The sequence below is a fragment of the Chaetodon trifascialis genome, chromosome 5 (genome assembly GCF_039877785.1).
Source record: "Chaetodon trifascialis isolate fChaTrf1 chromosome 5, fChaTrf1.hap1, whole genome shotgun sequence".
Taxonomy (NCBI): domain Eukaryota; kingdom Metazoa; phylum Chordata; class Actinopteri; order Chaetodontiformes; family Chaetodontidae; genus Chaetodon; species Chaetodon trifascialis.
The window spans coordinates 25261614-25288833 of record NC_092060.1 but is presented as its reverse complement, the minus strand read 5'-3'; the positions used below and the strand labels follow the sequence as shown (position 1 = coordinate 25288833).

The window sequence follows — 27220 nt, the reverse complement described above, 5'->3', positions numbered from 1 at the left end:
ATTGACCATAAAGTCATAATGGTGAGTGTTTGGACTCATTTCTGTGCTTGCTGTGCCGGCACATTCCCATCGACCATAATGCACCTGCACCACGTACAGTATTTTTATGGGTTTTTCAAGTTACTGTACTGTGCTGCATTTTAAACTGTAAAGTGTGGCAGAGCAGCAGCAGGACAGCCTGCAAACTAAACAGGAGCAATCAAGATGTTGACTTGCTGTGTGTGCCAATAGATCAATATGTAGACCCGATATGTAGACATGAAGATAAATGGATGGCGATTTGTGCACTGTCTGTCATGTATCTTTATTTGTAATGCGTAATGGGATGGGGGATTGTTTACCAGGAGTCACTGTGGCATATGTGGGTGTATTAATAAGATGTTTGTGCGGCAGAACAAATACAGCAGTTTTTATGTACTTTACAAAAGAGGGGCGTTTATTGTGTTTTTAAGAGGATGCTGCAGTTATTTCAACCGAAATCTCATTTCATTTGATTACTTGGAATTGACATTAAGCTTGCTTTTGATCATTTTTTCCTATGTGACAATAAAAAATTGTTTTCCGCTCAAAAGCATCTCAATCTAAAAATAATCCTCTCTGCCGATCAGCGTCCCACTTACCGCCATGTTAGATCATTTTCTGTTTTTCAGAGGCCATCTGATTGTCCCCTCTGCATCATTTCCCTTTAGCCCTTCATTGACACTGTACTGTTGCATTAGTGTGTGCTGATTATATGAAAAATGCTTCTGCTGGAAAGTGAAGTGGAGCTGGTGGCTGCTGTGGGCTCATACAGTGGAATGAGGCCCAGAGGTGAAGTAAAACATCCAGTGTTGGTAGATAATCCACATTTCTATTAGCCTACTTAGCACTTTTCTAATAGGGCTTACAGTCTAGCCCAGAAGATGAGAGGGATATCTTGTGTTCATTACCACTAAGTCATGACAGCCCTATATTTTTCAAATGCCAATACCGCAGCTGATCACGGGTAATTCATGTGTTTGGATCCAGGATTGACTTTGAACAAGGTGGTGTGGGGTGACGAGAGGATCATGTTTGATTGGGTTTGATCAAACTCTAATCAGGGATTAATTAATTTTAGATTGGCCCTCTGCACCAGCACTGTGCACTCTTGTCACTCCCGATTCTGCTCCACACCCTTCATCTTTCAGCGTCTGTCTGTACGTCTGCCTGCCTGGCTGTCTGTACACAGATGATCTAATAATGCGTTCTGTTTAAAAACAACAATAAATCCATGCAAGTAAGCGGCCGCTCAAATGATTGGTACGACCTGCCTCTGCTGAACTTTACTGCAGCTGCCACCGTCCCTGCAATTAAGTCGTAGAGAAGTTTTATTCTTGGTAATTATTCTCATTACAGTATTCCTTACAATATATTCCTGATGCATTCCTCCTTTGAACGCGAGAGAAATAATCTTCAGTCGCTGCAGTAGCCTGTATGTGCAATAGCCTAAAGCTTTTTACCTCAAAGCGGTGGAAATTATTTCCTAGCTCTGAATGGCAGACATGTTTCCTCTTAGCACCGAGAATCCAAATGCAAGGCTCATTTGGCTGCATTGAGCAGCTCATTTTATGCATAGAGGGGCAGAGCGAACGGCAGAAACACATGGACAAGGACAAAAATTGGACGGTCATTAAAAGCTCTTTTCAAAACACTGACTAGTGTCCTTTCAGTGAATGAGATTTTGATCCTTGGCTTTTAACTCCACAAGGTCTTTAAGCGCGGTTGAGGAAGCAAAGGTTAAATCGTGAACCAGAGCCGACCTCCAGCGTTTGTGTGCTCTAAATTGAACTCCTTTAGGCTTCATAAAAATTCATGCTGTCAATGCAAAAACAACAGCTCCTTGAAGACACATCTCCCCAAGCTTTCTCAATCTTCTCCAAGCCTCTGTAAGGCAAGAAAGACGATACCCATTTGGGGCTCATTGGAGCAAATCAGAATTGTCAGCACTGTGGGTTTTTACCTTTTTAAACAGGGAAGATGGATAGATAATCACCACATGCCATTCTGGGGGCCAATTACACAGCTTTGTGTGAAATTGGAAAACCTGTTCTCTCAGAGCTCTAATGGATGTTCTGGTCATTAGTTATTTGAGAGTCTTCTCTGGCTGTAATCAAACGTGAAACATTGCGTTAAGCGCCCATAAAAGAACAGCTGCCTCTCTAAGTGACCTTCTGTTTAAGAGAACCCAACTGTCAGCCGTGTGGCGTTTTGCGACAATTATTATGTGTGTCGCCATAAAAGCGGCTCTTATTTTCCGTCTTTTTGCAGTGGTTGCATTTCATTTTAATGTCTTGCTCTTGGTTGTATTTGCTTTTCTGGGTCTGTTAGGTGGCTGTATGCTGTCATATCTTACATACAAGGCAGACGCATACTCGGATCCATCTGCTGTCTCTTAGCGATCCAGCCTGACTGAATTTTAATCGGCAAAACAAATTACTTCAGCTTTTGATGATTGTGCAGCTATTATGGAGACACAGTCTAATATTCTGATGTGTCTGCTTCTCTCTAGGTGACCATCTAACCAGTCAGCAAGGCCCACCTCCTCTCCCACCAGCCCCACCCCCACACAAGCAACATCCGTCCATCACGTCCCTGAGCCGCAGCTCACTGGCCAATCAGAGGAGCCCGAGCCCGCCGCCCACAGCCGGCCTGGCGGCCGACTTGCAGAATACGGCGGAATGCGTCCAGCTGCAGGACAGCTGGGTCCTGGGCAGCAATGTGGCCCTGGAGAGCAGGTGAGTGACCCACATTGACCTACAGCAGAGCTGGGAAATTCAGGCCCAGGTGCTGTTATCAAGCCATTTTCACTGAGTCAGAAAACAAAATGATGTGAGACAAATGAGCGAGGGGCCAAGCTGCTGTTCGAAATGTTCATTTTAATTTGACTTCTGTTTGCGTATCATGTTGCAACTTTTGATGTGCGCTCCCAACTGAATTGTATAAATTTTACATTTGAAACTCAAGCAAGGAAACGGGAGCTGTTTTGCTCATTTAATTTGAGAGCTTGTTTCCCTCATTTTGGTTCCCTGAAATCAACTGTCTGCTGCATCCACTGGCCTGTTTGATGTGTTTTTCAGACATCAGGTATTGGCTCATATTCATAAAACTCACAGTCAGGGTTAACAGTGACTCACTCAGTCGTGACTGAACCAGCAGTGTGTTTCTTTTGTTGACAAACACGAATTATCAGTTTTCTATTAATGCTTGCGCGTTTGTTGCTCCGTCACACCTTCACCTTCATTTGTACGACCCGCAAAAGGTTTCTGGAAAGCACACAGTAAGTGTCACCCATCCAGGCAGGATGAAGTTCAGTACTTGATGGCGTGAACCTCAGCACATGATATACTCCAGCAGTGACATTTCTCGCTGTCTGCTGAGAAGAAGTGCAGTGAAGTGGTGGGCTACATCCTTCCAAAGACAACCGGCAATAACCGGGCCGGCTGATTTTTCAGCCTATTTTAGGGACTACGCCTCATCAGGATGAATTATCATGCCACAAATTGTGCATGGCATAATATGTTTCCCGCTGAGTTTGATAAATACGGTCATTGTTTCTCCTCTGCTGAGAATAATGTTGTCAGGTTTTTGCTTTTTGTATGCACCCACAATTAAGGACTGATTGCTAAATTAGATGGACCTACGCTCAGAAGGAGAGTGCGTGATTAGACTGAACTATGTGAATATCAGAAAGCTTGCCCAGTTCGAATCAAAGACGCTATAACTTAACAAGGAACTCGGTGAGCGGATTGTGTGTTATATCAAAATTTGCTGTGCAAGATACTACTTTGTCATAAGAGCCTCTGCCAAGATTTCCTCCTGAAACATCAGTTATATCTCTCTTAATCAGTGAGCTCAAAATATCCTGGCTAATGAAGTGTGGTACATTGCGCCCTGACTCAGAAATGGCCTCGAGTCGATGATTGCATTCTAGCCTGATATTTCCCTGGCACGCTGTACCCTTTCCGAGGCTTAGATGAATGTAAACTTTGAATTTCGTCTGTGGCAGCATGAAGTAACAACCTCTTATGATCTGACTGAATCAATTGGGATATGTGGTGACAGTTTCGCTTTCTGGGGAAGATGCAGTGATTGAATACTAACCGTGCAATGACCTTGAGCTGTCTTAGCCGTATCGACAAAACAATATGTGCACACCTATCATCAGACGAGGCATAAATCACTATCACCACAGTGGACTCTAAATCAAGTGCTTGTCAGTGGGTGGGAACAGAGGGCTGCTGCGCACCAACGGGGCCAAAAGGGAAGACCTGGTTCACCACATAATTGCAGATGTCAAGAAAACCACCAGGTTGGGAAATGTAAACAGAAGCTCCAGAAAGTATTTATTAGGCTGCCTTCAGGGGATTTTTGGGCCAGCAAAGTCCTGGCGCAGCACATATTTAGGTGGCTGCAGACATGTAACTTTCATTTCAGTCCTCAACATTGACTATGGATCGATTTCTTGGTGCTGCGCAGTAGACGCGGTCACACGCGCAGACAGTAAATTATTACGAACAAGGCAGCTGATTAAAAAAAGTGTCAAGTATAAATCACAATGTTATGATGGTGTTTGATATATTGCCTGTGACATGATCTCCTTGAAAATAAAGCCCTCATTTGACAGCATTAGCTACTTTTACAGCAATTAGCCGTAATGAATTATGTGTGTGTAACCTTGCATGAAAGTGTTGGTCTTCAAAGCACGAGCGTGCTAATTTGACTCAATACCAACTAGCTTTCTCTGTGAATAGCTTTCAGTGTTCTTGTGTGAAGTGCCACACTCAGTAACGACGACTGTAACTACTGCTCATTATTAATGGTGAATAAGCGAGTAAAGCCGCTGATCTCGCTGTGATCTCACTGCCAAGGCTGCGGTGAGAGGCTTGAATTGTGCTCGCCATCAAGCACACGCGTTCGACAAGTGAAGAAAGAAGAAGAAGAAATGGGACGTCAGTCACTATCAGCTTATCTGGGCTTAAACACAAACACAGTATGTGTAGTAAAATTGAAAATTTACACCAAGCGCAGCAATTCTGGTGAAGTTATCTCCAATGAACTGAAACTCAGACTTGAGTAAGACGATGAGAAAGTCTCCATCCCACAACGAAACAACTGAGTTTTTGTCATCATGACAAATGCTGGTATTACACATTTGATGGGTTTATAGCATTAATCTACTTCAGCCTTTGTTCTGCTTTATGATAACCAAGACTGCTCCATTTAAAGGGCTCAATTAGTTTGCAACGGAGCAGCGATCATGCTCGTTGCTATTCTGAAGTGCTGAGGAGACATTCAGATCTTTCAGAGTGGAATGCTTTTAATAAACCCCTCAGGTTTCCCTTACTAACCACTTGGCTTCACTGAAATAGTTTTGTGTGATATTTTCAATTAGAAATATTCCTTGAATTTCATTATAAAATGAATTGCCATGTCCCTTAAGAGACCGATGCACATATACGGTAATTATTCCTGTGCAGTATTTAATCCTTTGTTTAAAATAGACTGTGCCAGCGTGTGTGGAATTTGTATGTTTGACGTGTGTGTGGCGCGATCTATACGCTCCATGGGTGCTCCAGTGGATAAGATGCAGGTAGGTGCCGGCTTTTACATATGTATGTCCTTTGGAGCCCACTTCAGCATTTTTTTCACTTAGATTCAATGAGATTCAGCTAGAACAGTCGTTATGACACTTCAGAATGAGTCTTTTGAAGGCCTGCCCAGCCACACGTTGCAGTTATAAATGTACTGTCAATCCTCATTGGATTCATGTGTCAGGGGAGTCCTTTGGTGAAATGAAATTATGTCTCGGCTCCAAAATCATCATGTGGTGCGGGGTCCCACAGACAGTACATTTTCCTGATGGAAAATGTGTTAGAATTGTTCTCGGGGGTGAAAAAAGAATAGCAAAGGTAATCCAAGTAGGATTTGGTTTTCGTGTGTGCGTCGTCGTTTGTGTGGGATGCGCATGTAAATCACGAGTCAGACAGTCATGCTTCACAAGGAGGAACGTGGAGGAAAATTGAACTTTTTCTTTCTCTGTCTGTTTTTTTTTTTTTTTTTTTTTTTGCACACCAGCCTCAGTGTCAGGATCGCACCAGGACTGATTAGTCATGTGTTAAGACACCAGCCAACTAGCCTTTTGGAATAGAAAGGAGCTTGCGGTGTTGGTTACCTGCCAAAGTGGATGATGGTGTAGACAAAGTGGTAATCCTCAAGACGTATTTTTTTTTCCTTTTTCTCATGTTTTCCTTTTCGTTTATTTTGCCAACATCTTTTGTGCCAAGCGCACATTTCTGTGGTGATTCCAGAGTTCCTGCAATATTTTCTTCTTATTTTAGGTTACAGTATGAACTGCTGCTGCTGCTGCTGGCAACATAAACTGCATCTGTTCCAGATGATTTTTGCCAGCAAATGTAAAAGCTTTCATGGACGGAGGACAGATAGTGAAGCGTAATCTAAATAGGTTTTAATATAAAACATATTTATTCATTACGAATGTAGCCTGCAGTAGCTAAAATACACCAGCATGTCGCTTGTGGTGGAGCACACAGTTGTCCCTCGAGATTAAACAGCAAAGTAACTGTCTCAGGCCAAGAGTTAGACTCATAAAACCATCTTAAATGTATGTACATAAGAGCTGAGCTCCTCTTATGCCAAACCTAATCAAACTCGTTAAATATAGTAAATTCCATGTGCAAACAATCTGAGCACTCTGAGGGAGCGACTCAAGATGGCACCACGCTGATCTCCGTGGGCAGGACGGCACAAAAAAAAAAAAAAAGCTCGTCTGAAATACCATCACGGTGCAGAGCTAGCTGTACCAGAATAGCACCTGCTAGCAGGCCCCCTGACGAGAGGGCAGGTGGCGATATGGAGGAGAGCGACGGCAACGGCGGCGAGTGTGAAAACGAGCCACTGCGACCCCCGCCACATCTGTAGTCTTTCTTTTTCAGCAATGGATTAAAGCGGCCTGATTATTCCAGCTCTCACCTTGAAATGCTAATGCTAACGCAGAACAGCGGCTAATAGACAGATTACATATTCTGAGGGCTTCGATTCGCATTGTCTCTCTCTCGCCCCTCCAGCTGGAGCTTAGCCGTAGACAAATCCACCCACTCACTGTTTAGTCTTTTGTCCTCCGTGAGGATGTTTTCAAATGTCATCCTGATGACAAGCAGTGTTGTGAGAGCAGAGGAGACCAGGGTGGCTGCTGCTTTTGTGTTACAGGCTTCTCAATGGGACAGACAGGCGTGCACACAAACACACTGCGATCACACGGCCATTCATTTGCTTTCTTTCTCTCTCGCCGTCTCACACTCTCTTGATTGTCTCTTTTCCTTCGCTCTCTCTCACTCACAGCGCACCACATTGCTATCACTAGGGCTGGCAGGATTAGCATAGTAATGTGCCTTGTTGCATCACACTGGCTGTAATCAATTACAGCCGGTCATCCAGTGTGTATAGCTGCAGACATTTACACTCGTCCGCTGTTTGTTAATCATGTCCAACAGCATTTCATCTTTAGACCCCTTCACTCTGCTCTTTAGGAAAAAAGAAAAAAAAAAACCTGAAAAACAGCAGCGGCCGAATTACTCGAAACGCTGAGTGCAAATAAATGTCCGGCGCAGGAATTTGTCTCGGTACACATTCTGACAACTTTCAGTTTCGCTCTGCGCTCTCTCACGCAAAGCAGAAGGGATATAAATGACTGGAATACAGCTGACTTTTTAGTTTAAAACCACCCACGGCTTGCCATATGTTTGTGGTAATTATATATACATTCAGATTGTTCAGTCAACTACACTGTGTGAATAAACACCATTTTAAGATTTGTCTATACATGTTTTCATTTCAGATATTGATACAGTTTTTCATTATTATGTGTCATGCGGTTTTCAGTGTTATGAAAGGCTCTGGAGCGCCGTACAGATGTTCCCTTGTTCTTTCCAGCGCAGGTGTCTTTGACTTGGAGGCCATGAGAACATTATGTGCTCATATATTTGCATAAATAAGAGCCCAGGTACATGTGAGACCCTTATTTACTGGCAAAGCTGTCTCCACATGATCACTTGCGATAGGTAGTCACCTCCCTCAAATAGAGTACATACACCTCCCAGCAGACACACACATGAACTCACACGTCCACGTCCCCTTATGTCTGCCTCATCAGATTGCATCCACTTACACTTAACTCCCCAGATAGCGGTGTCTATTTGCCTGTGTGTCTGACTACGCGTCTGCCGCCTCCGACGTTGTCCAAGTTTTGACCTCAATTCATACCCAGCTGCGTATTAAGAGACTCTGCCGCAGCTACAGTACAGCTTGTTCCAGATTGAAGAATCTGAGCGTCTTCAGTCGCAGAAGACCAGAGCATTGTCATTCCAGCGGTGACACACCGTAACCTTTAAATGGAATCCCTGCCTGTCCATGACCGCACGTGTCAATCGGGGTGTGCAGGAGCCAGACGATCCGAATCTGACATTTGTTCTTCTAGTCGAGAATTGATCAAAGGAGGTTTTAGCCCAGAGATATCCTCACAGGAGAGAGGAAGTAGCCGAAATATCAGAGGCAGGGCTGAAATATGAGCATTGCATTGTGGTGTAGGTTTATAATGTGTCCCTTGTAAAACAAATCTGTTGGAACTTTTCCTAATTTCCTCATTAATTCCCCCCCCTGCCTTACCTTGGACCACTAAGTCTGCAGACACAATGTTTAGTGCAACTCAAAGTATCTTATAGTTAATGAACAGGTTTAGGTGCAGCTTCCCTAAAGCTTGTTGACCCGCCGCTCCTATCAAGTAATCAGGGGAACGCTGATTAGCAAGTTGTTCCATCCTTAACTGCTCAGCTTCAGATTATGCACCCAATTAGCCGTTCTCAAGCTCTTCCTATACAGACTCCCAGTCAGGCTTAAAAAAAGCCTTTGCAAAACTTACATGGAGACTTCACAGATGCCGCACAAGTAATTGATGAGCAAACACCGTTTTATCAGTTTATTGACGTATTTAAATTAGCGGTTCCACAGCAGCCCGCACCTCCTGGGATCTATAGACCATAAGAAACACTGGAAAATGTTGGGTAAGAAGAGAAAGTAGAGGGTGTGACAGCAGGGAAGGAGGACTTTCATGATCTTGGACGTATTTGTTTGGAGAATGCTGGACGAGGAGGTGGATTTGTAGCACTTGCCTCTCCTTATTTACCCTTTTCCAGTGCTCTCGAGCAAGGCACTTAACCACCAGCTGGTCCAGTTGATAAGATATGACTGTAGCGGCGCTGCGCAGGTACACTCAGGTGTCGTTCTGTGAGTAACAGCGAGTGTTGACAAGTGCACTCATGCAGAGCGACCCTCAGCTGAATAAGAAAGGCTGTGTTGTTTATTCAGATTTTTTATTAGCATTGCTAATTAACATAAACCACGTTTTACAGTCAAGTATTTGCTCAACACCTGAAGTAATCCCGGTGAAGAAGTTAAGACTTTCATTTAGAGTATCCATTATCTGAACACAAGGGAGATCATTTGTTTTAAAGGTATTTTATTCTGCCTGCGCACCAGCAACAGCCGTGGCTGGAGGCATTATGTCTCCGGGTTGTCCATACGTTCGTACATCGCCTCATAATGAATACAATATCTCAGGAACGCCTGAGGGGAATTTCATTACATCTGGAACAAACGTCCACTTGGACGCAAGGATGAACTGATTAGATTTTGCTGGTCAAAGGTCACTTTGACCTCACAAAACACATTTTTGGCCATAGCTCAAGAATTTAAATGCTAATTATGACAAAATTTCACACAAATGTCTCATAGGATAAAACGATGAGGCGATGACATTTTATAACCAAAAGGTCAAATGTCACCTTCGCTGTGACATCATAACGTTCTGCAAAAACACTTTTCTGGCCATTATTCAACGCCGTAACTCAGGAAGAGAAGGGCAGATTGTGACAGTATTTCACCTTTGGCCAGACACTGAATTGGTGACACTGATCTTGGGTGTCCACCTTGAAACTGTGCTGACCGTATAGATCGTCTGTGCTGCCGGGCGAAGGTGTGTGTGAAGCATCCACGCTACAATTTATAGCTTCTTCGCAGCAACATCCATATTTGAAGCTTTGTTTACTGACATGGCTACAACTTCAGACTCTATCAAAATCAGCTTTATTGGCCAAGCATGTGAACACACAAGAGGATTTTTTTTCTCTCTTGGTGAACTTGCACACTTATGGACATATAACAGAACAACAAATCTAAGTCAAATAAAATTTAATGTATACATTTCTGTCACAAATTACAAATTTTCCTCGTGGGGCTTCACAGTCTGCACAGCAAACGATTCTCCATCCTCAGACCCTCGGCTCGGAACAACTCCCATTAATGGGCGAAGTGAAAGAAGCTTGAGGAGGGGCGTCAGAGGAGAGAGCCCTCTCTCAGGACAGACACACATGCAGGAGATGTCACATTTGCTGATAATGAGCTTCAGATGATTGTCTCTGCACCATGTGATGAAGCTCTCTGTCCGTCCTCTGCCCTCGTCTGTAAAAATAGTCTCTAAGTGAAGACAGCATGTCTCACTGGGATTTATTCACTGGAATCATTCGTGTCAATATAGTGATAACTTCCATTTAGCCAAAAAAAATACATTTAATAGCTTTCCTTCATAATCTTCTCTTCATATATTAGTCTGGACATGGATGTACACTGCATCCTGACTGTTTGGTGGAGGAGTACAACCGTGAAGCGGTAATTCTTGTTTTTTTAAGTCAAAAATGGACAAATTCTACAGTTCTGCATTGGAAGAGCATTAGGAATGCATGGTCAATCTGTCCAATTTCCCTGGCCGTCCCCATAAGCCTGGAGGCATTTGGGTATTAATCTCTAAGTAGTGGCAAGAGTGGCAACAAGGCTTAATTCATTTACTTAAGAGCTTTTCACGTGGGGTTTAAAAGTTAATAGGACGATCACTCCGTAGTGCATTTGATTAAACCCTCTTAATTACCCCAGGTATAATGGGCTATTAGCAAAGGCCCAGTTGTAAAAGGGCAAGTGGGAGATGATTGTTTTTATGAGGTACTTTTTGTTCACCTTTTCCAATGTCAGGATTATACTGAATATTACAATATAACCCAGTTCCTTTTGCAGCCTGATACACATGGGATTTACTGCCTTCGCGGGGTATACTGCATAAACTGCGTCTGGGTGATTTTTTATTGTATTTGGCTGTTTGAATTTAATGTGGACTTTCTTTGAGCCTTTGACTTTGGGGATGCTTTTTTGAACCATCTCTTATTTTGCAGTTGTTTGTGCAGTATTTTCTCCTAATTCTTGTTTTTTCCTCCCCGTCTTCAGGCACTTCCTTTTTAAAACGGGCACAGGAACGACACCTTTCTTTGGCGCAGCAGCCCCCGGTTACACCATGGCGACGGGGACAGTTTACTCCACACCGGCGCGCCCTTTGCCCAGAAACAGCCTGTCCAGAGGGGCTTTCAAGTTCAAGAAGTCACCAAAACATTGCTCCTGGAAGTGCACCGCCCTGATCGCTGTGGGGATAGCTGTGGTTCTGTCCATCATTCTGTGCTACTGCATCGGTAAGGCTGCACTCAGACTGCACCCATGTTGACAGATCCTGAGCTCCAATTGCAAAATTAGAAAAAGGTGCATGACATTATTAAGATTATCATATTAATAGTTTTGTCTCTACACACACATCTCCAGAGTCAGTCTTGTAGGAAGCCACAAAAATTAGCATGTGAGATTTAACTAACTTGGGACTTGAGTCCCTGAAGTCTTGACTAAAACATTCATCACTTAGCTTTTGATATGAGACTTGGACAAAACCCGGTCAAAACTAGAAGGGCGCTTGGAGAACGCAGACCTCTGCCAGGGTTCAGTGGTCCACTCTTCTATGCAAAGCTGCAAGCAAGACCACATGTATGTCTGGATATATTTCCAAACCTGTTAGAATGATCTCAAACATGGTTATTCTGCCAAGGCCAAATGCTCTCTCTCGCAACATTAATGAAAGTGAAAAATAATTTGTGTTTCTGCTTCCTGTTATTTGAATTCATCCCAAAATGTAATAGATCCTTCCTTCGCTCGTGCTAAACCCTTCACACCAAGTCTCCTCAAAATCAAGCCAGCGGTTTTTCTGTAATCCTGCTGACAAACAGACAAACAAACTGAACCCAAAACATAACCTCTTTGATGGAGGTAAGACGAAATAAACACAGCAACAGTCAGTCCTCACATATTTAATTATCAGACTGATGTGTTGAAGGTCTGCAATGGGAAAAATTAAAACGGCTTTGAAATGAAAATGTCAAAACCATAAACCATACCATTTTAATTGTCAGCATTCAGACCTGAGAGTCTTTTCATGTCGACCAGCAGCTTGTTTATGAAGACTTACGAGCAGATGACTTGGACTCACTGTCAAGCAGTTAAAGCTCGATTTGGACCCCAAAAGACTTCATGACTGCTCACGTCTCTTTCTGTCTCAATCAGACACACTCTTACGATCTCGCCTCTACTAACACGGTCTCCCCAACACTTCATTTGTACAGCTAACAAGCTGTTAGCCTCATCACTTCAAGGCCACACTCCTAACGGCGTTTTATCTACAGCTGTCCTTCAAACTTGCAGGCGACACGAGCTCCAATTAAAAAAGTCCTCTCTCTTCCTCGTCACATTGGTCCACTTAGAAGGTTCTGTCCATGATTGTGCCTGGAGGCTAGTTCGGGAGGTGAAAATCTTATCTGTAAATTGTCCGCTTTACCAGATATTCAAGGCTGAACATTTGTACCGACTGAGGGTTTAGACCAGAACTTTCCCTTTGATTCTGCAGCAGGGTAATTCATGGAAAAAACAGCCTGCATTTCCCAGCCTGGAAAGCAGATATTCTTTCAAAGGGATAGAGTTTGTGCACCGTAACACTATTCGATGCCGACAGTACCAAACGTTGACATCTTAATACTATATATTTGAAACGAATGAACCATCTAAGCAGACAAAATTAACTGTACAGTGAGGCATTTGCTTAAGTATTGCCACTGAATGCTTGTTATTGTCTGATGTGGAGGAGCGGCACAAGCTGTCACACGTGTGCATGAAAACCAGTAGTTTTTGTGCCAGAGGCGACATGTTTATTTCAGCTCCAGGGTGGAAAAACATGGCTCCATTATCGGCGGTGGCATTGGACAATCTTTAGACGTGTCATTTGGTCAAACAGAACCAATGATAGACAAGCTGCCGAGAGTGAATGAAGCCGCCGTGCCTCTTATTCTGTATGGAGTTTGATCTCTGCCAGGAGTATTTCTGTTCCACTGCCTTTTCCTTTTTGCAGAAATTTCAGATGTCCTGATATGATTCAGTAGCATCTGTCTGACTAAGCTCTCAGTCAGATATGCAGACATGGCCCCAGTACAGTTTCCAACAAGGCATTCCTGTCTGTTTCCCTTTGACAGGGGGCTGTGCATCATCCCCACACTTGTGATCCCCAGTTCACAGAACGACAGCCAATTTAGATCCTCTGGGGTTCCTGTTAAAACACAGGCAGAGAGGTTCAAATGGCCAGAGCAGATGGCCACGTCAAAACCAAACACAAGTTGAGGAGCTGAACTCTTGTAACAGAGGAAACCGAACCAAACACTTGAACTTTAAAGAAGACCTTGGTCCACAAAGCCTTTGTTGTATTAGAACCAAAGCCCGTTCTGTCAAACAGGAAATGCTTTTATGTCGGTCCGGAGGATGAACCAACACTCATCCTCTTTCCCTCCTTTGGGCGTTATTTCCTATGAGGACCTTTTTTTTTTTCTTTACAGCGTGTGTCAAAGCTGACTTCTTGCTAACCTTTAGAATCTTGACCACGGCAATAAACCCCTTACAGATTCATCTCTCCTCATGCCCTCCCTTGTCATCCAAGCCCTTAATCTTTACACTGTGCCTTTCTCCCCGAGCGGATATATAAGTATTCATCCAGCTTGGAGGCAGGGGAAATGTGACACAGTTGTATAAGGAGAAATATGGGGTTGTTGGGAAGATCTTATAACCAGTGTTTTATTGGTGAATGGAGAGAGGAGTGCTCTCCTGGAGGAGAGGTCATAAATGCGCGAGATCAATGTCAATATTCACAATCCCTTTATTGACTTAACTGTTTTGTTACTTGTTGTCGTTCATGATCTCGCGTCATAAAATTAGTATGGATATATACATACTTTTTTATAACTCGGCTGCTCCTGGGTGCTGGAATCAGATGCTATTTTTATTTGTACTTGCGCTCGTGACAGATCTGCTCAGTTTACACGGGGAAACCGAGCAGAAACAGTCATTTGTTCAGCTGTTGTCACTAACACTTTTAGCAGATTGGATTCATTTACAGCATTTTCATCCCAACAATCACCAACTTGTTTTAATTGTAGACCTGTCGGATGTTCGGGAATTGTATTTTTGGCCTGATTCCAGGGCGTGTGCTTGGTTCTTCAGCTCCTTTAGTGTGTGCGTGCGTGTGTGCGTGCGGTGTGTGCGCGTGTGTTCGAGTGAGTTAAACAGATGCAGCCCTCTGCCACTTGCCTCAGGTGTCTGAGAGTGTTTCCACCACTTCCTCTCTCTTTCATCCACTGCCAATTCACCTGCCAGGTGCAATGACTCAAATAGCTACAATGTGCACTCGTACTTTAATACCTTTCTACTGTCAGCTCTCACAATCCCATTCGTACAAAGTCAAACTCAGACAAAAACAGGAGCATCTGCATCTGTTCTATATTGAAATTTTTTTTTGTTGTTCTGAAGTTCAAGTTAAGACTAATATACTTCACGCTACTTAAAAAACAAATGAGTTCAAAGAAGATGTTTTTTTATGGAATGAGTTTGCAGAATTACGTGCAGAGCAGCCACTAAACTGGACTCTGGCTGACCCACAGCAGCAGCTCCTGTATTTCAAATGAGGCGCAAACCTGCTGAGGTGAGGCTTTCCAGTTCCAGCGCTGCAAACTGGCCTGATTGGAATTATTTCAGCAATTGTTCAGACAGAGGGAGCCAAATCAGGACCGAGTCCAGGTTTGATGCTCTGATTGGATGCAGAGAGAGCATGTGGATTTTTTTTTTTCTGTTAGAACCACACAACAAAAGCAAATGTGAACATTTCCTCACTGAACATGTCTGACATTTTCATTTGCATGTCAGACATACGTAGAGAATATTCTGATTAAATGTGTCTTTAAATGAAGCATGGATTTTTTTATTATTGCTTTGTTAAAGTGCATCTTATAGATTTCTCATTTAGGAAGAAAATAATTCCTGAAATTTACAATTAAATTAATTGGAAAAGGAGAAAATCAGTTCACACAAATACCTACACATTGTACATCTTATTCTATCCATTGTTTACTCCTTCATCAACGCTCCAGTACAATGAGTGCAGTGTTTAAAGAGTCAGAGTCAGATTCCTTGTATTTACACACATGCCTGGCCAATAAAGCCAATTCTCATCCTGATTTTCAGCAAAGGCTTGTGGATTAAAGTGATACCTCTAATGACGCTATTGACATTGTTTGAACTCGATTGACCTTAATTGATTTCAATAAGAGGAGAGTGGATGAAACAGGTAGCTCTACTCATCAGTAGTGTGTGCCGTGTTGGAAAAACACTCATAGTAATGTAATGCCAATAAGAAATCCTAGAAATCCCACAGAGACTAACAGAAGGTGACATTGAGCTTGCTTCAGTTGCCACAGGACCAAACTAAACAAACCCTAGCCTGGTCGATGTCGTGTTCGAGACGTCGTCGTTCCATTTGGGTTTGTTGGAGACTCTGTCCCAGAAAACAGGAACATCTTGCTCTGAGCTGTGCGGCTTATATCGAGGAGCCCCCCGGGGGATGTTGGTGGGGAGATGTACAGGCAGGTTCCAGCATAAAACAATGTTTATCTCAATCATTTGTGGCTGTTGAGCTCCAGGTTGTTGTTGGCACACCGTGACTCCAGATGGGCCACCTCTCTCTCTCTGGTTAATGGGCTAATTACGCTTGGTGACGAAGGCCATCAGAATGGCATCCGTTGCATATTTTAACAGAAAACACTCAAGAAGTTTTAGAGTCGGTCATGTTTTTAGTGCCTTCGGTTACTTAGCTGAATAATAATATTTATTTCCCCTAGAAACAAGAGATACAGCTTTCACCTGTAGCATAATCACTGCTGTGTTTCCAAGAATCATGTGAACAAGATGGGGAAGTTGCTGTGAGCAGAGCCAGGAGGATTTTCTGGGGCTTGTGTTACATTTTTCCAGTGCAGAGGTGTTTGTGCTTCTGTACACATGTTGTAAACTTACTAATTCACCCTCCTATGTGTTGTAAGTGGAGGTGCTCCACAGGGCAAATTTTGACTCCAGAGATTAGAGGCTAGCTTTTCCACCTTCTTGCCCAGGAAGAGAATTGCTCATGGCCCATAAATATTAATTGGACTGGCCTAGGCTACAGGAATAACTTATGCAAATTCTTAAATTGAGGGCTATTCACCTCAAAGCAATTTGTTGATGAGGTAAGTGGGGATTCAGTCCGTGGTGCACTAAAAGCAGTGAAGAGGGGAAGGCTCGTGGTGTTTCTGTGCACTGGTTGATACACAAGAGCCCTCCGTCACACACAGTTTGCCTTCCGGTAGAGAGCTGGTGGTACTGGGAGACGGGAGTGCATAATGTTAAGCTGAGGAGAGTGTCTGGACTTATGTTAAATGAGTCTACAATCAGGAACCTTTCCTCTAGCGCCACCACAAGGCTGGCTTTTGCACTGTATTTATGGTCCCTTGTGGATGAATTCTAATAACTTTGGAGATCCCCTGACTTTTAATCCAGCACCATCATTCGGTCAAAGATTCAATTTGACGGTTTGGGTTTTGATTAAAAACCTGCAGAAGATGTTTCAATCAGCTGAAGTTTTTTTTATTGCTAACTGGCACAAGTTAGCATGCTAACAGGCTAAATTAAGATGATGACCTGGTAAATATTAAATGCTAATCATCAGCATGTTAGCATTGTCACTATGAGCATGTTTGCTATCAGCCTCACAGAGCTGCTAGCGTAGCTGCAGATTCTCAGATTTGTTAAAGGACAAATGCACAACAAAAATAAACAAAAATCGTATTGCATCATCAAATATAAAGCAGCAATGCCATGTGTTTGAGATCACTGTCTGGCATGTCTCCTTTTGATAAAGTGCAGCGTCCTCTCGTCTGGCAGTCAGCTCAGAGACACATTTCTCTCTCAGCGTTAAAAGGGTTCATTTTCCAAAATATTTAATGCTAATTTTGTAAATACAGTTTTTGTGGAGTAAAAGATTATGCTACCTTTTATTCTTTAAGTAACACCTTAACCCGCTTTAATTTCATGCTGTCAATCATTTTGCAAGAGTAGGTGTCACTTTTGTGTGTTTTTTTTTTTTTTTTTTTTCTCAGCTGTCCTCACTTGATCTTTGCAATTTGGGACCCAGCTCAGCACAAAGTGTTCTCTGAGGATACCGGAGCCTTTGCTCAGTTTAAGCCACCAACATGTTTGTCTAAGAAGTGAAAATATTTACACAGTGAGCCGTGAGAAAAGTTTGCATTTAAATGTAGGAGTTTTACAGCCTAACTAGGCCGAGGACAGCGTTCTGTATGTTTTGATTCAGTTTTGGGGACAAATGAGAATATCTTGAGAGAATTTGTCTAATTCTTGTCATAATAAGTTGCAGGTTTTGTCTGCATCTGTCTGCGTTGCTGGTGAACTTACACCGAGTCTGATCTGAACCTGGTTGAAGGTGACATTTTGAAACTTTGATGTCAGTAGCAACAGCAAACCTCATGACAAATCTGTTAAACAAACACACGACAAAAGTACACAGATCTTGCATGTTTTCACATCCGGAGGCGCTGTCAGACTCGTCCGTTCAGGGTGTTTAGAAAAGTCAGTCTTGTCAGAAATATTGACGAAGCAGTCAGCATTAATTTCTGTTTCGTGGGCAACTGAAATGGATTCTGACACTGAGGGTGATGCTGGCTGAATGTACTCGACAGCCAAACATTATCACTCAATGATAAATCTGCATTATTTGATTGGAAATCAAGGCTACAGAGCGCCTATTAATTTCATCTACCAAGGACTATGCTGTGTGTATCCTCACTAAACCAATGCCAAGTATATTCATCAGCAGGCTTTAAACAAAACACTCAGTGGGCGATATGGCCTAAATCTTCCATCACAGTATTTGTAATTTTATATCACGGTAACGGTACATAAATAAATAGGAATTTGCCTTGACAGCAGACTGTCCTTCAAGATCCATATTCAACATTTGCCTCAAAAATGAAAAACCAAACTAGGCGTCTCGTATCGAATTTAGGGATGTCTGTCTTCCTCCGACTGTAAAACTGTGCAGTCAACCTTCGTGTCCGTCCTTCACTAAGGAGACATTCTCTATTGTCATGCTGCCCCATCAGCATTTCAGCAGCTAAACCCTGTGTATCATAGCGCATTACGCTTGATCACAAATGACAAATTTCGTGCTCATCATTGTTCTCTGTATCACACGGTTGGATGGACTTCCTTACAGTTGAGAATAAATAGCCGTCTCGTGTTATTCATCTATAAAGCTCTGCTGTTGCAGCTTCCAAACTACCTCACATCTAGAGCCCTGCATCCCCCTTAGAGATTTTAAAGCTTTATTGATGTTTTTTATGATTCTTGTAACTGTTTATATTAATTCTTTGTTAATTGTGTAATTCTGTTTGCTGATTATGTTCTTGTGAGTGTTTCTTGTTTTCAGGTCTCTCTTGGAAAAGAGGTCGTTATCTCAAAAAGGCAGCCTGATTAAATAAAGATCAACATAACGATACAGTAATCTTTCTTTAAATTCAATTAAAATATTAGAATATATACTTTAAAATAACCATACCATAAGTCACACCGCTTTCAGTCACAAGTTCCTCTCCCTCTTCTTGGCTTGGCTGCGATGCCTTCACTGTCCTCCGTGTTTTCTTGTCACCATCTTCTTCTTCCTCAGCTTGGAGGTGCATTACTGCCACTAACTGTCACTCTCATGGTCACGTGAGCCCCGCTGCCCAAATCACGTTACCTAGCGAGATCACGTGAGAATTGCTAGAATTCAGCCCTGAGTTGCTACGTAGTCTGCCAGAAACACTAAGAAATAGCTCCTGTGTTAGAAGCAGTATTACCAAATGTCTACCGGTGGACAGGTTTGTACTTTAGCACATTATATACCGTCATATTGCCCAATTCTACAAAACACACCTGTTTTTTTTTAACAAAGCACCAACTGATGTGCTGTCCATATGAGTTTCCCTCTCTCTCTTTTGGTCTCCTTCACATTTGAAATTCTCTCTGGCCCCTCATCCACCTCTCAAGTTATTTGCTGCAGTCAATATCCATCTTCCCAGCGAGCGACGGGTGTTGGAGAAAAGTTCCTCCCGCAGATCAAATGGTTGGAAATCAAGATGCTTCCTCAGCATGTTCCCTGGCTGGTGACTTTGAAGGAGATTGGCCCTCTCGCTGCGCTCACAGAAGCACCTCAGTTTCCCAAAACAACAAGAACACAGTTTGATTGCATCCAATACTGTGACAATAAAGCAGGTTGGCTGAATGAAAGCCAGACACAGTTTAGTTATGTAAGAGAACTAGAGGAGTGTTGCAGCATCTTACCCTCTCACTTCCTCCTCCCGCTGTGACTGTCTGTCTCAATAAACTGCCTTACACTTTCGTAAAAGTCTCTCACTTTCTGCCTCCGTCTCACTCTTTCGCTCACATGCAGCTGCGTCTCTGTGTCCTTCCTGCTTTGTATTAGACTTGGACAGTTTAAGACTTGTCCAGTCGGCCTCGTCCCCTTGTCTGAAGTAAAGGCTTTGTGTCAAAACAGAAATTCTGCTCTCTTTGATACAGTAGCTGTTTCTGTGCAGACACTCTGGCGCGTTAATGAACAGTGCTCCCCGAGGAAACATGCTGGAGCAACAGGGTTCCTAAGTTTCGATTGAAATGACTTTGTCTGGCCCCATCAGCGCTGTGTTTACACAAAAGCCACCCATGGCAGAGTAGCCTCAGAAAACAAAAATGAGAAATGTTGGAAGTTAAGCTGTGTTTTTTTCCGCCTGCATTGGGTCCATCCATTGTACTCTCCCACAGGTCTTTTGTGCTTAAGTGGCTTGATTGTTTTTATGCGGCTGTTTGCTTATTTGTTTATCCGTTTCTACAAGCCCACACAGCTTTTTTGTGTATTTCACAGCAATGCACCTTTTCGGCCTCAATTGGCAGCTCCAAGAGTTGGACAACCAGCCGGCATTTGAAAACGGAGGAGTTGGGAAGACAGGGCCCACTCAGTCGAGCATAGTGACAGCTCTGGCTGCTGACGGTGAGCAAATAAAAGAGTGATATCTGAATAAAGTGCTAATTAACATTTACAGTATCAATGCACAAGATTAATAGCGTTTATTCTTCTGCTGGATTCCCTGCATCCCAGAAGCTTCTTTTGGTCAAGGTTGTTGGCATTGCTTGCTGTATATACATGTATTGTGCCAATCAGGGTTAAGTTCTTTTCACATCTGAAATGAATAAAACGTTTACTGGTTTTAAATGTGCAACAACTCTCAACGTGAAAGAAAATAAGGCTGCCTGTAATTACTGCTTTTTGAATTTAAATGGCAACTTAAAAAAAAAAAGGTTAAAAGATCTTTAAAGCAACAAAATACGAATGAATTAAATCAAGTTAAGGTTCAAATGATGATTAGGAAAGATAAATTGCAGCAACAAACCAGTTGGCCTTGTGAGCGACAGAGTGAAATGTTAGGTGCTCGATGCCCAGTCAGCCTTTAGTTTATTGAAATCTTTCACCTTCTGAATATTAATCGACTTATTCCAGACAGCTTTGTACTGCCTAATCATAATCTTGGACCATTGTGTATTCAACAACAAGCAGGCCAGCGATCTCGGCTCACCTTTACAGCAAAAGCCACCGAATTAATCTCTCAGCACACTCAGGTGTTTAGAATGCATGACCACGAAAGCATTAATTGAGTTGAGTAGGCCAAGCAAAAGCTCAATTGTTTAAACTTGCCTAGATTTAAATCCTCATAAGTACTGCTAATTAAGATAGCATGAGGCAGGTTTTGGACTGTTTAAAGGCAATCAATAGCCGGCTATTATTCTCCCCAGAGGTAAACTTGGCTTCCAGTCTTCACTTTGACTGAAGCTAAAGTGACAGGCAATGGCCTCATTACGCACACAACACTGAAGGGTGCAAATAATGGAGGTCTGGCACAAACAGATACACTCACGGCTACAGCACGCACAGGTCCACACTCTTTAACACTCCATACAAGATGCAGGAGCAAAGGTTGAGTTGTTATTATGTTGCAGGACAAGTCTGCTTCATCCACCTAACAAGTTAAAAGTCATTGCCGCAGTAAATCGTAAAGAGCACAGCTGCGGTTGTTCCACAAGAGAGCTTCAGACAGGGAGGACCTGAAAACGCTTTACAGATTTCTCTTCTTAACAATGAAATCTGTTCCTATAATAGCACCTCGCGGTCTACAGTTTTTCATGTGAGCATGAGTCATATTAAAACTGGCCATCCCTCCATCTTTGGCACTGTAAGGACACAGTTTAAGGACATCATTCGCAAAATTGTTTTGATTTGGTGTTATTGCTCTGGCAAGGTAGCGCTCAGTATATCTGACAGATTCCATTTAGACCTTATCTGAGATGAAGCCTCACTCTATGAGTCACCAGGACCAGAGAAAAAATGGGAGTTGTGGCCTGCTAAGAGTCTTATAAAAAGCCAATTATACCTGGTCATTTTTTTCAGTGAGCAGTGCATCATGGACCACAGGGAACCATTACTTTTAATCCCGCCTTGGTTGGTCATCTCTCATTTGGAAAAGATATGACTATCTTATTGTTAAGTCCCTGTTTGAATAAGATTACACAAAAAGCAAAAGACAGAATGCAGAATTCACTGATGTCCAGAGATCAAAGCCTGCACGAAAAACAAGATTGTATTTTAGATGTGAGCGTGAGGGTTTTAGTTGATGGCACGAAAGGCTCTGTGATAACTGATTTATACCATGTCACCTTAGCTGTGCTGCGGATTCTGTCACATCTTACACAATCTGGGTGGGGGTGTGTTTCTGTCTTCTAGGAAGGAACAGCGTGCTTCATCAGGAGAACAACTCCATCGATACTGGACAGGTGGACATTGGGAAGAGGGTGGGTCAGAGCGTCCCACCGGGGGTCTTCTGGCGTTCTCAGCTCAGCATGGAGCAGCCTCGCTTCCTTAAGTTCAACATCTCGGTACAGAAGAACGCTCTGATTGGAGTCTATGGACGAAAGGGTCTCGCACCATCTCACACTCAGGTAAAGCCTTTTTTTAATGTTTTTAGATCTGCTTGAGATTAAAGATCCTTTGAAACTGACACCTTGTTAAACTTTAAAGCACGGCTATGCCACTTTTAAAAGAAGGAACTACATCTTTCTCTAACAAACGAGACGTTGAATTCATAAGTCATAAAAAGCATCGTTTCTTAATTAAATACGCTCAGGGGTTTTACAGCTGCAGTCTGGTATGACCAGTGGCTTATGGTGACTAATGTTATCTAAAGTAAGCAGACTTTTATAGATGTTGCTGTTGAACTGATATTACTTAATTTGCTCACTGGCTTTGAGACTCTGTTCTGTACTTGTGCTACTGTTGGAATGCCACAGATAAACATTTCAGTGGTTTTATTACATAAATAAAGCAGGAATATTAGGAATTGAAGGGAAACTCATGTGTCATTTTCCTGTAATACCCACCTGTGGCCACAGTGGCCGCTGTTGTTAGAAGTTACACTGTCGCTTTTATGGGGACCTCATCCAACACAAGGGGGTGTAAACGTGAACCAAGGCAAACAGCTTTTTTTCTCTTCAAATTTGGTTTTACACATGAAAATGATCTATCTGCATTATGTCCTACTCAACATCCTGTATCAACATGATTTACATCATATTACGCCTGCAATATGTACTTATTTGGGGGCACCAAAAGCCGTAAACACACACTAACATGTTTATCACCTTCTAAAAATGTGATGGTGATGTTACATGTAAGTGTGATATTATTGTTTTTTAGCTCTATTTTGGTCTCCGCCTACTGCTGAGTAAAATGTCTGGCTCCTTAGCTGCTAAATGCTCGACTATCTTCTCCAGCCAGGCACTGGCTTTGTCTGTCCGCCATTTAGTGCTGGGCAGGTAGCGCACAGTGGTTTTTAAAGCTCTATCGCTGGAAACAGCCTCCTGTCTGTGAAGATTCTCATTCATCCAGGTCATGGTACTTCTAAGTGCTTCCAAAGGAAACTGGCCTCGTTTGTGGTTCTAGAAGACGTTTTGCCTCTTATCTCATCCAGAACTGAAGAGGCCTTTTGGATGAGAGACGAAAACGTCTTCTAGAACCACAAGCAGTGGCCTTTGGAAGCACTTAGAAACAGCTGCCTGCTGCGTCTGGACATGACCAGAGTGAGAGCGGTGAGACTGAACCCAAACAGTCAGCTGAAGATGGACAGAATGCTCCATAGAGCTGAGGGGAGCTGAAGAGTTCACAACAATAATAGTAATTATAATTATTCTGTGGATGAATCACTACAAGTGGCATTAAATGCAGTCAGGTGATCAGTTGCATGGATGTAAAGAGGCCACTTCACTGTCTCAAAAAAAGCTTCTTTCTGAGCAGAATCAAAACTGTACATTAAAGTAAATCTGCATCAAACAATGCACATTAATTAGAAAGGTTATTGAATAGGGTTGATTAATAGGGACCATTATTCAAAGTCCAGACATACATGCATTTGTAAATTAGAAGCAGGCGCTGGTTTTGTTTCAGTTTTCTCCTCTCAGCTTCGATTTGCCTGTGTGGGCATGCACGTCTTTCACTTCCACTAAGCGTCTGCCATTTGCAAATTGAAGGGTTTCCAAAATGTCTGATGTGTCACTTGAATGACATTTCTGGGCATCCGAATGTCCAATGTCTGGCGATGGTGATGGAAGCACTCAGACAATGGCCATTTTCCACCACACTTGACTGCAAAAGCTCTTAGCTTCACCTTCTTGACATTCTCTCTTAGTAAAGATGGGCTTCACTCAAGTGTAGACAGTTAGGGCCACTCTTTGATGGAAGAAAGGCCGACGCGAGTGACAACAGGTGAGCTGGATTGCACTCTCAAGGTGAAAAAAGGAAGCCAGACAAAATCAAAGACCAAAGGGTACTAATTAACAATACACTACTTTTATGTCTCAGGCAATTGTTGTACAGACACTCAAGCTTGTCAATGCTGGACACTGTGTCCATTGTGGCAACCTCTAAATTACGTACTGTTCAGGGACCAGGGGCACAAATCAATGCATTTACTTAACTGAGCATGAAAGACCCCAACGAGAGATATTGACTGTTAGTTGCATTCACCGCTCGGAAGACAAGACAACATTTAAGTGCAACAGCCTTTCCACCCTTCTCAAATATAGACTTCCTCCATCTGCTATTGAGTGTCTGTCTGTGCTGATACAAAAACCAAACAAGTCCAAAGAAACAAACTTTGTAGTTGTAGTTTTTTCCTGAAGATTTTGTACTCTGTTGTCACCAAATGCCAGGCTGAATCCGCTCCATCTAAAGGCTGAATTTACAGGCTCGGAGCGTTCCTCCTCTGTCTGCGAGGCATCCGGCCCTTTCTCCATGCTTGGTCTCTTGCGTGTTATTCACTGGCATTGTTGGATTGAGATGAGTTTTCGGGGGGAGGGGGCTTTCACCCCGGCTAATCGAGATGTATGCACTTGGCCAGGAGGTTTAGGGCTTGTGGGATGAACTGTTTTATTACTTCCCCCTCAAGCCAGCAACACAAAGAAGTCAACTTCCGCCAGGTTAATATCCCTCCCCTGCCCCCCTGCTCCACTCAAAGGGGTTTAAATCACAGTGTTGACTTCACCTGCCCTTTGCTTAATGCTCTCTTTCCTGTCGTTTGTAAGTCAACTCAAAGGTTGCTCGGGTCCTTGTTTGTTACATTCTTGAGCACCAAATCCGGTTTTAATATATTTTTTGTTCCCTTCTCTCAACTATTTCGAAGTCTGTTGTGTTTCTAGGAGACTGGATGTTTCTGAGCAGCTTGTTAAGTTATTTTGGCTAAAGTGTTCACAAATAGTTGCCATGACACATCAAACAGAAAGAGAGTAACCCCAGCAAGTTGTGTTACTGGCCACCTGATGCATGTCTGTCCAACATTTATTTTTCTTTTAGCTCTGGTTTGGTTTCCAACAACTCATGAGAAAAATATCTGGCTTTTTAGTGAAGTTATGAGCCAATTCGTGACTTTGTCTCTGTGCCATTTGGTGCTGAGCAGATAGTGGACTGTACAGTTGGTTTATTATTGCTTTTCTGCTAAAAACAGCTTCCCGCTGCTTCTGGAAATGGGGTTCGTGAGGGGTTGTTTTGATTTATTGTGGGCCATGAAACCAATACAGTGAACTGAAAGAGACTAAAAAGCTGAATAGAGCTGCAGATTAGGTTGAACTTGAGTTTTGGGTGGGAATTCTCACATTACAGGGTTACAGCTAGTGCAGTACTGCCATAACAAATCTTGATTAATACAGTTTTAAAAAGCAAATGTTCAATTGTTATTAGTGGTGTTACGACATTTATATTTCCCATTTTAAATTTTGCATGACAAAAACAATCAAAAACACCAACATTTGTGGTACTTTACCATATTTTATGAGTTTGGGGCGGGGGGACTCTTGCTGATCTGCAGCACTATTAGTTACTGTGCATTATCCCCCATGTCCCACTCTTCACTTTTTTATTACTGGACGCATGTTTCGAGCTGTTCTTACCATGTGTGAACTAAAGTGTGCAGGGTCCTCCTGCTGCAGGAAAGATACACTCACTTTGAACTGCTGCCTCTTTTAACGAAATCAGACTTTTTTTTTATTTTGAATTAAAATGATATGCTACTTATTTAAAAAGCAAGAGTGTGATACAGTTTTTTTTTATTTAAATTTCAGTCAAAAATCAATGGCTTCACAGTTCATCAAAGCTCTCTGCAAACAGCCTCATCATTGGATTTAAATCCGAGCTCCTCTAGAAACTGACTACAGTGCCAATCTGTATGCATCACACTCCTAAGCAACCCACAGTCTCTTTTCCACTCGACTCTATAGGCTCAGTACATCTGTGTAGCTACCAATTGCTTTAGCCAGGAGATCTGTCTGCGTCTGCTGTGCTCCTCTGCAGCCTGTAGTCTGTTCAGGGATTGCTTGTATGTGTTACATTGTTTTCTGCTGCAGTGCTCTGTATCCTACAGCTTCAGTCAAAATGAGGTTCAGGTGTTGAGCAGGTGCAGTGAGAGCAGATGCGCCGCTTTATTCGTTTCACTTGGCAGGGATGACTCGTTACTCCTTGTTTACCCTGTAAATCAATGTTTGTTTGAAAAAAAGAAAATAGAGAGAAACTGTTATGCTGCATTCCCAACATACAGCAGAAAAATAAGCCTGAGGTATAGACTATGTTACATTTATTCTTTATAATATACTGTGTGTTTACTATGTATACTGCACTGTAAACTGTGGGTCTGTTAGTTTCTAGTTAAAGATTCTGGCCTTACCAGCAAGGACATATTTGGTTTGAATTATTTGTAGATACGATATATTCAGTTCAGTTTGATAATCCGGTCTGTTTCCATACTGTATTTGAGGGAGTCCTGGGTATTAAACAATAAAACAATCAAACATTAGTAACAGCTTTCACAGTCTCTCAGATCAAGTGCAGCAATTTTGTGCTTTAATCAGTAGATAAATAAAATGGTGCATAGATGCTATTGAAGAAAGTTTTTTATTTAGTCTTTTGTATTTTGTGCAGGTACACCAGCAGTGAAAAACACTGAATTTTTAAGCGTCCACATCTACACAGTCCATTATCAATGTTAATTTAACAGATTATAAAAAGCACGCTGCCAGAGTCTTTTTAAGTGCACTCCCGTCAGAGTTAACAATGTGTTTTTGGAATATTTTTGAGCATTTGCCCCAGAGCCATATCGGCTCGATCAGTATACAAACAACTCTCCAGACAACATCTATCAACTCCAAATAACTGTCACTGAAAAATCAACACTTATTATACTGGAATATTTGCTGTGTACACAAACCTGTTCGTGTT

General features: G+C 42.5%; 1 protein-coding gene across 1 annotated transcript in view; it reads left to right on the top strand.

The window, feature by feature from the left end:
• LOC139330867 (teneurin-3) overlaps positions 1-27220 on the top strand; it is a 140841-nt gene that overhangs the window by 59048 nt on the left and 54573 nt on the right. Inside the window, exons 4-7 of the mRNA XM_070962008.1 lie at positions 2531-2756; positions 11368-11606; positions 20276-20401; positions 22187-22401. Of these exons, the coding sequence (XP_070818109.1) occupies positions 2531-2756; positions 11368-11606; positions 20276-20401; positions 22187-22401 (806 nt within the window). The remainder of the gene's footprint in view (positions 1-2530; positions 2757-11367; positions 11607-20275; positions 20402-22186; positions 22402-27220) is intronic.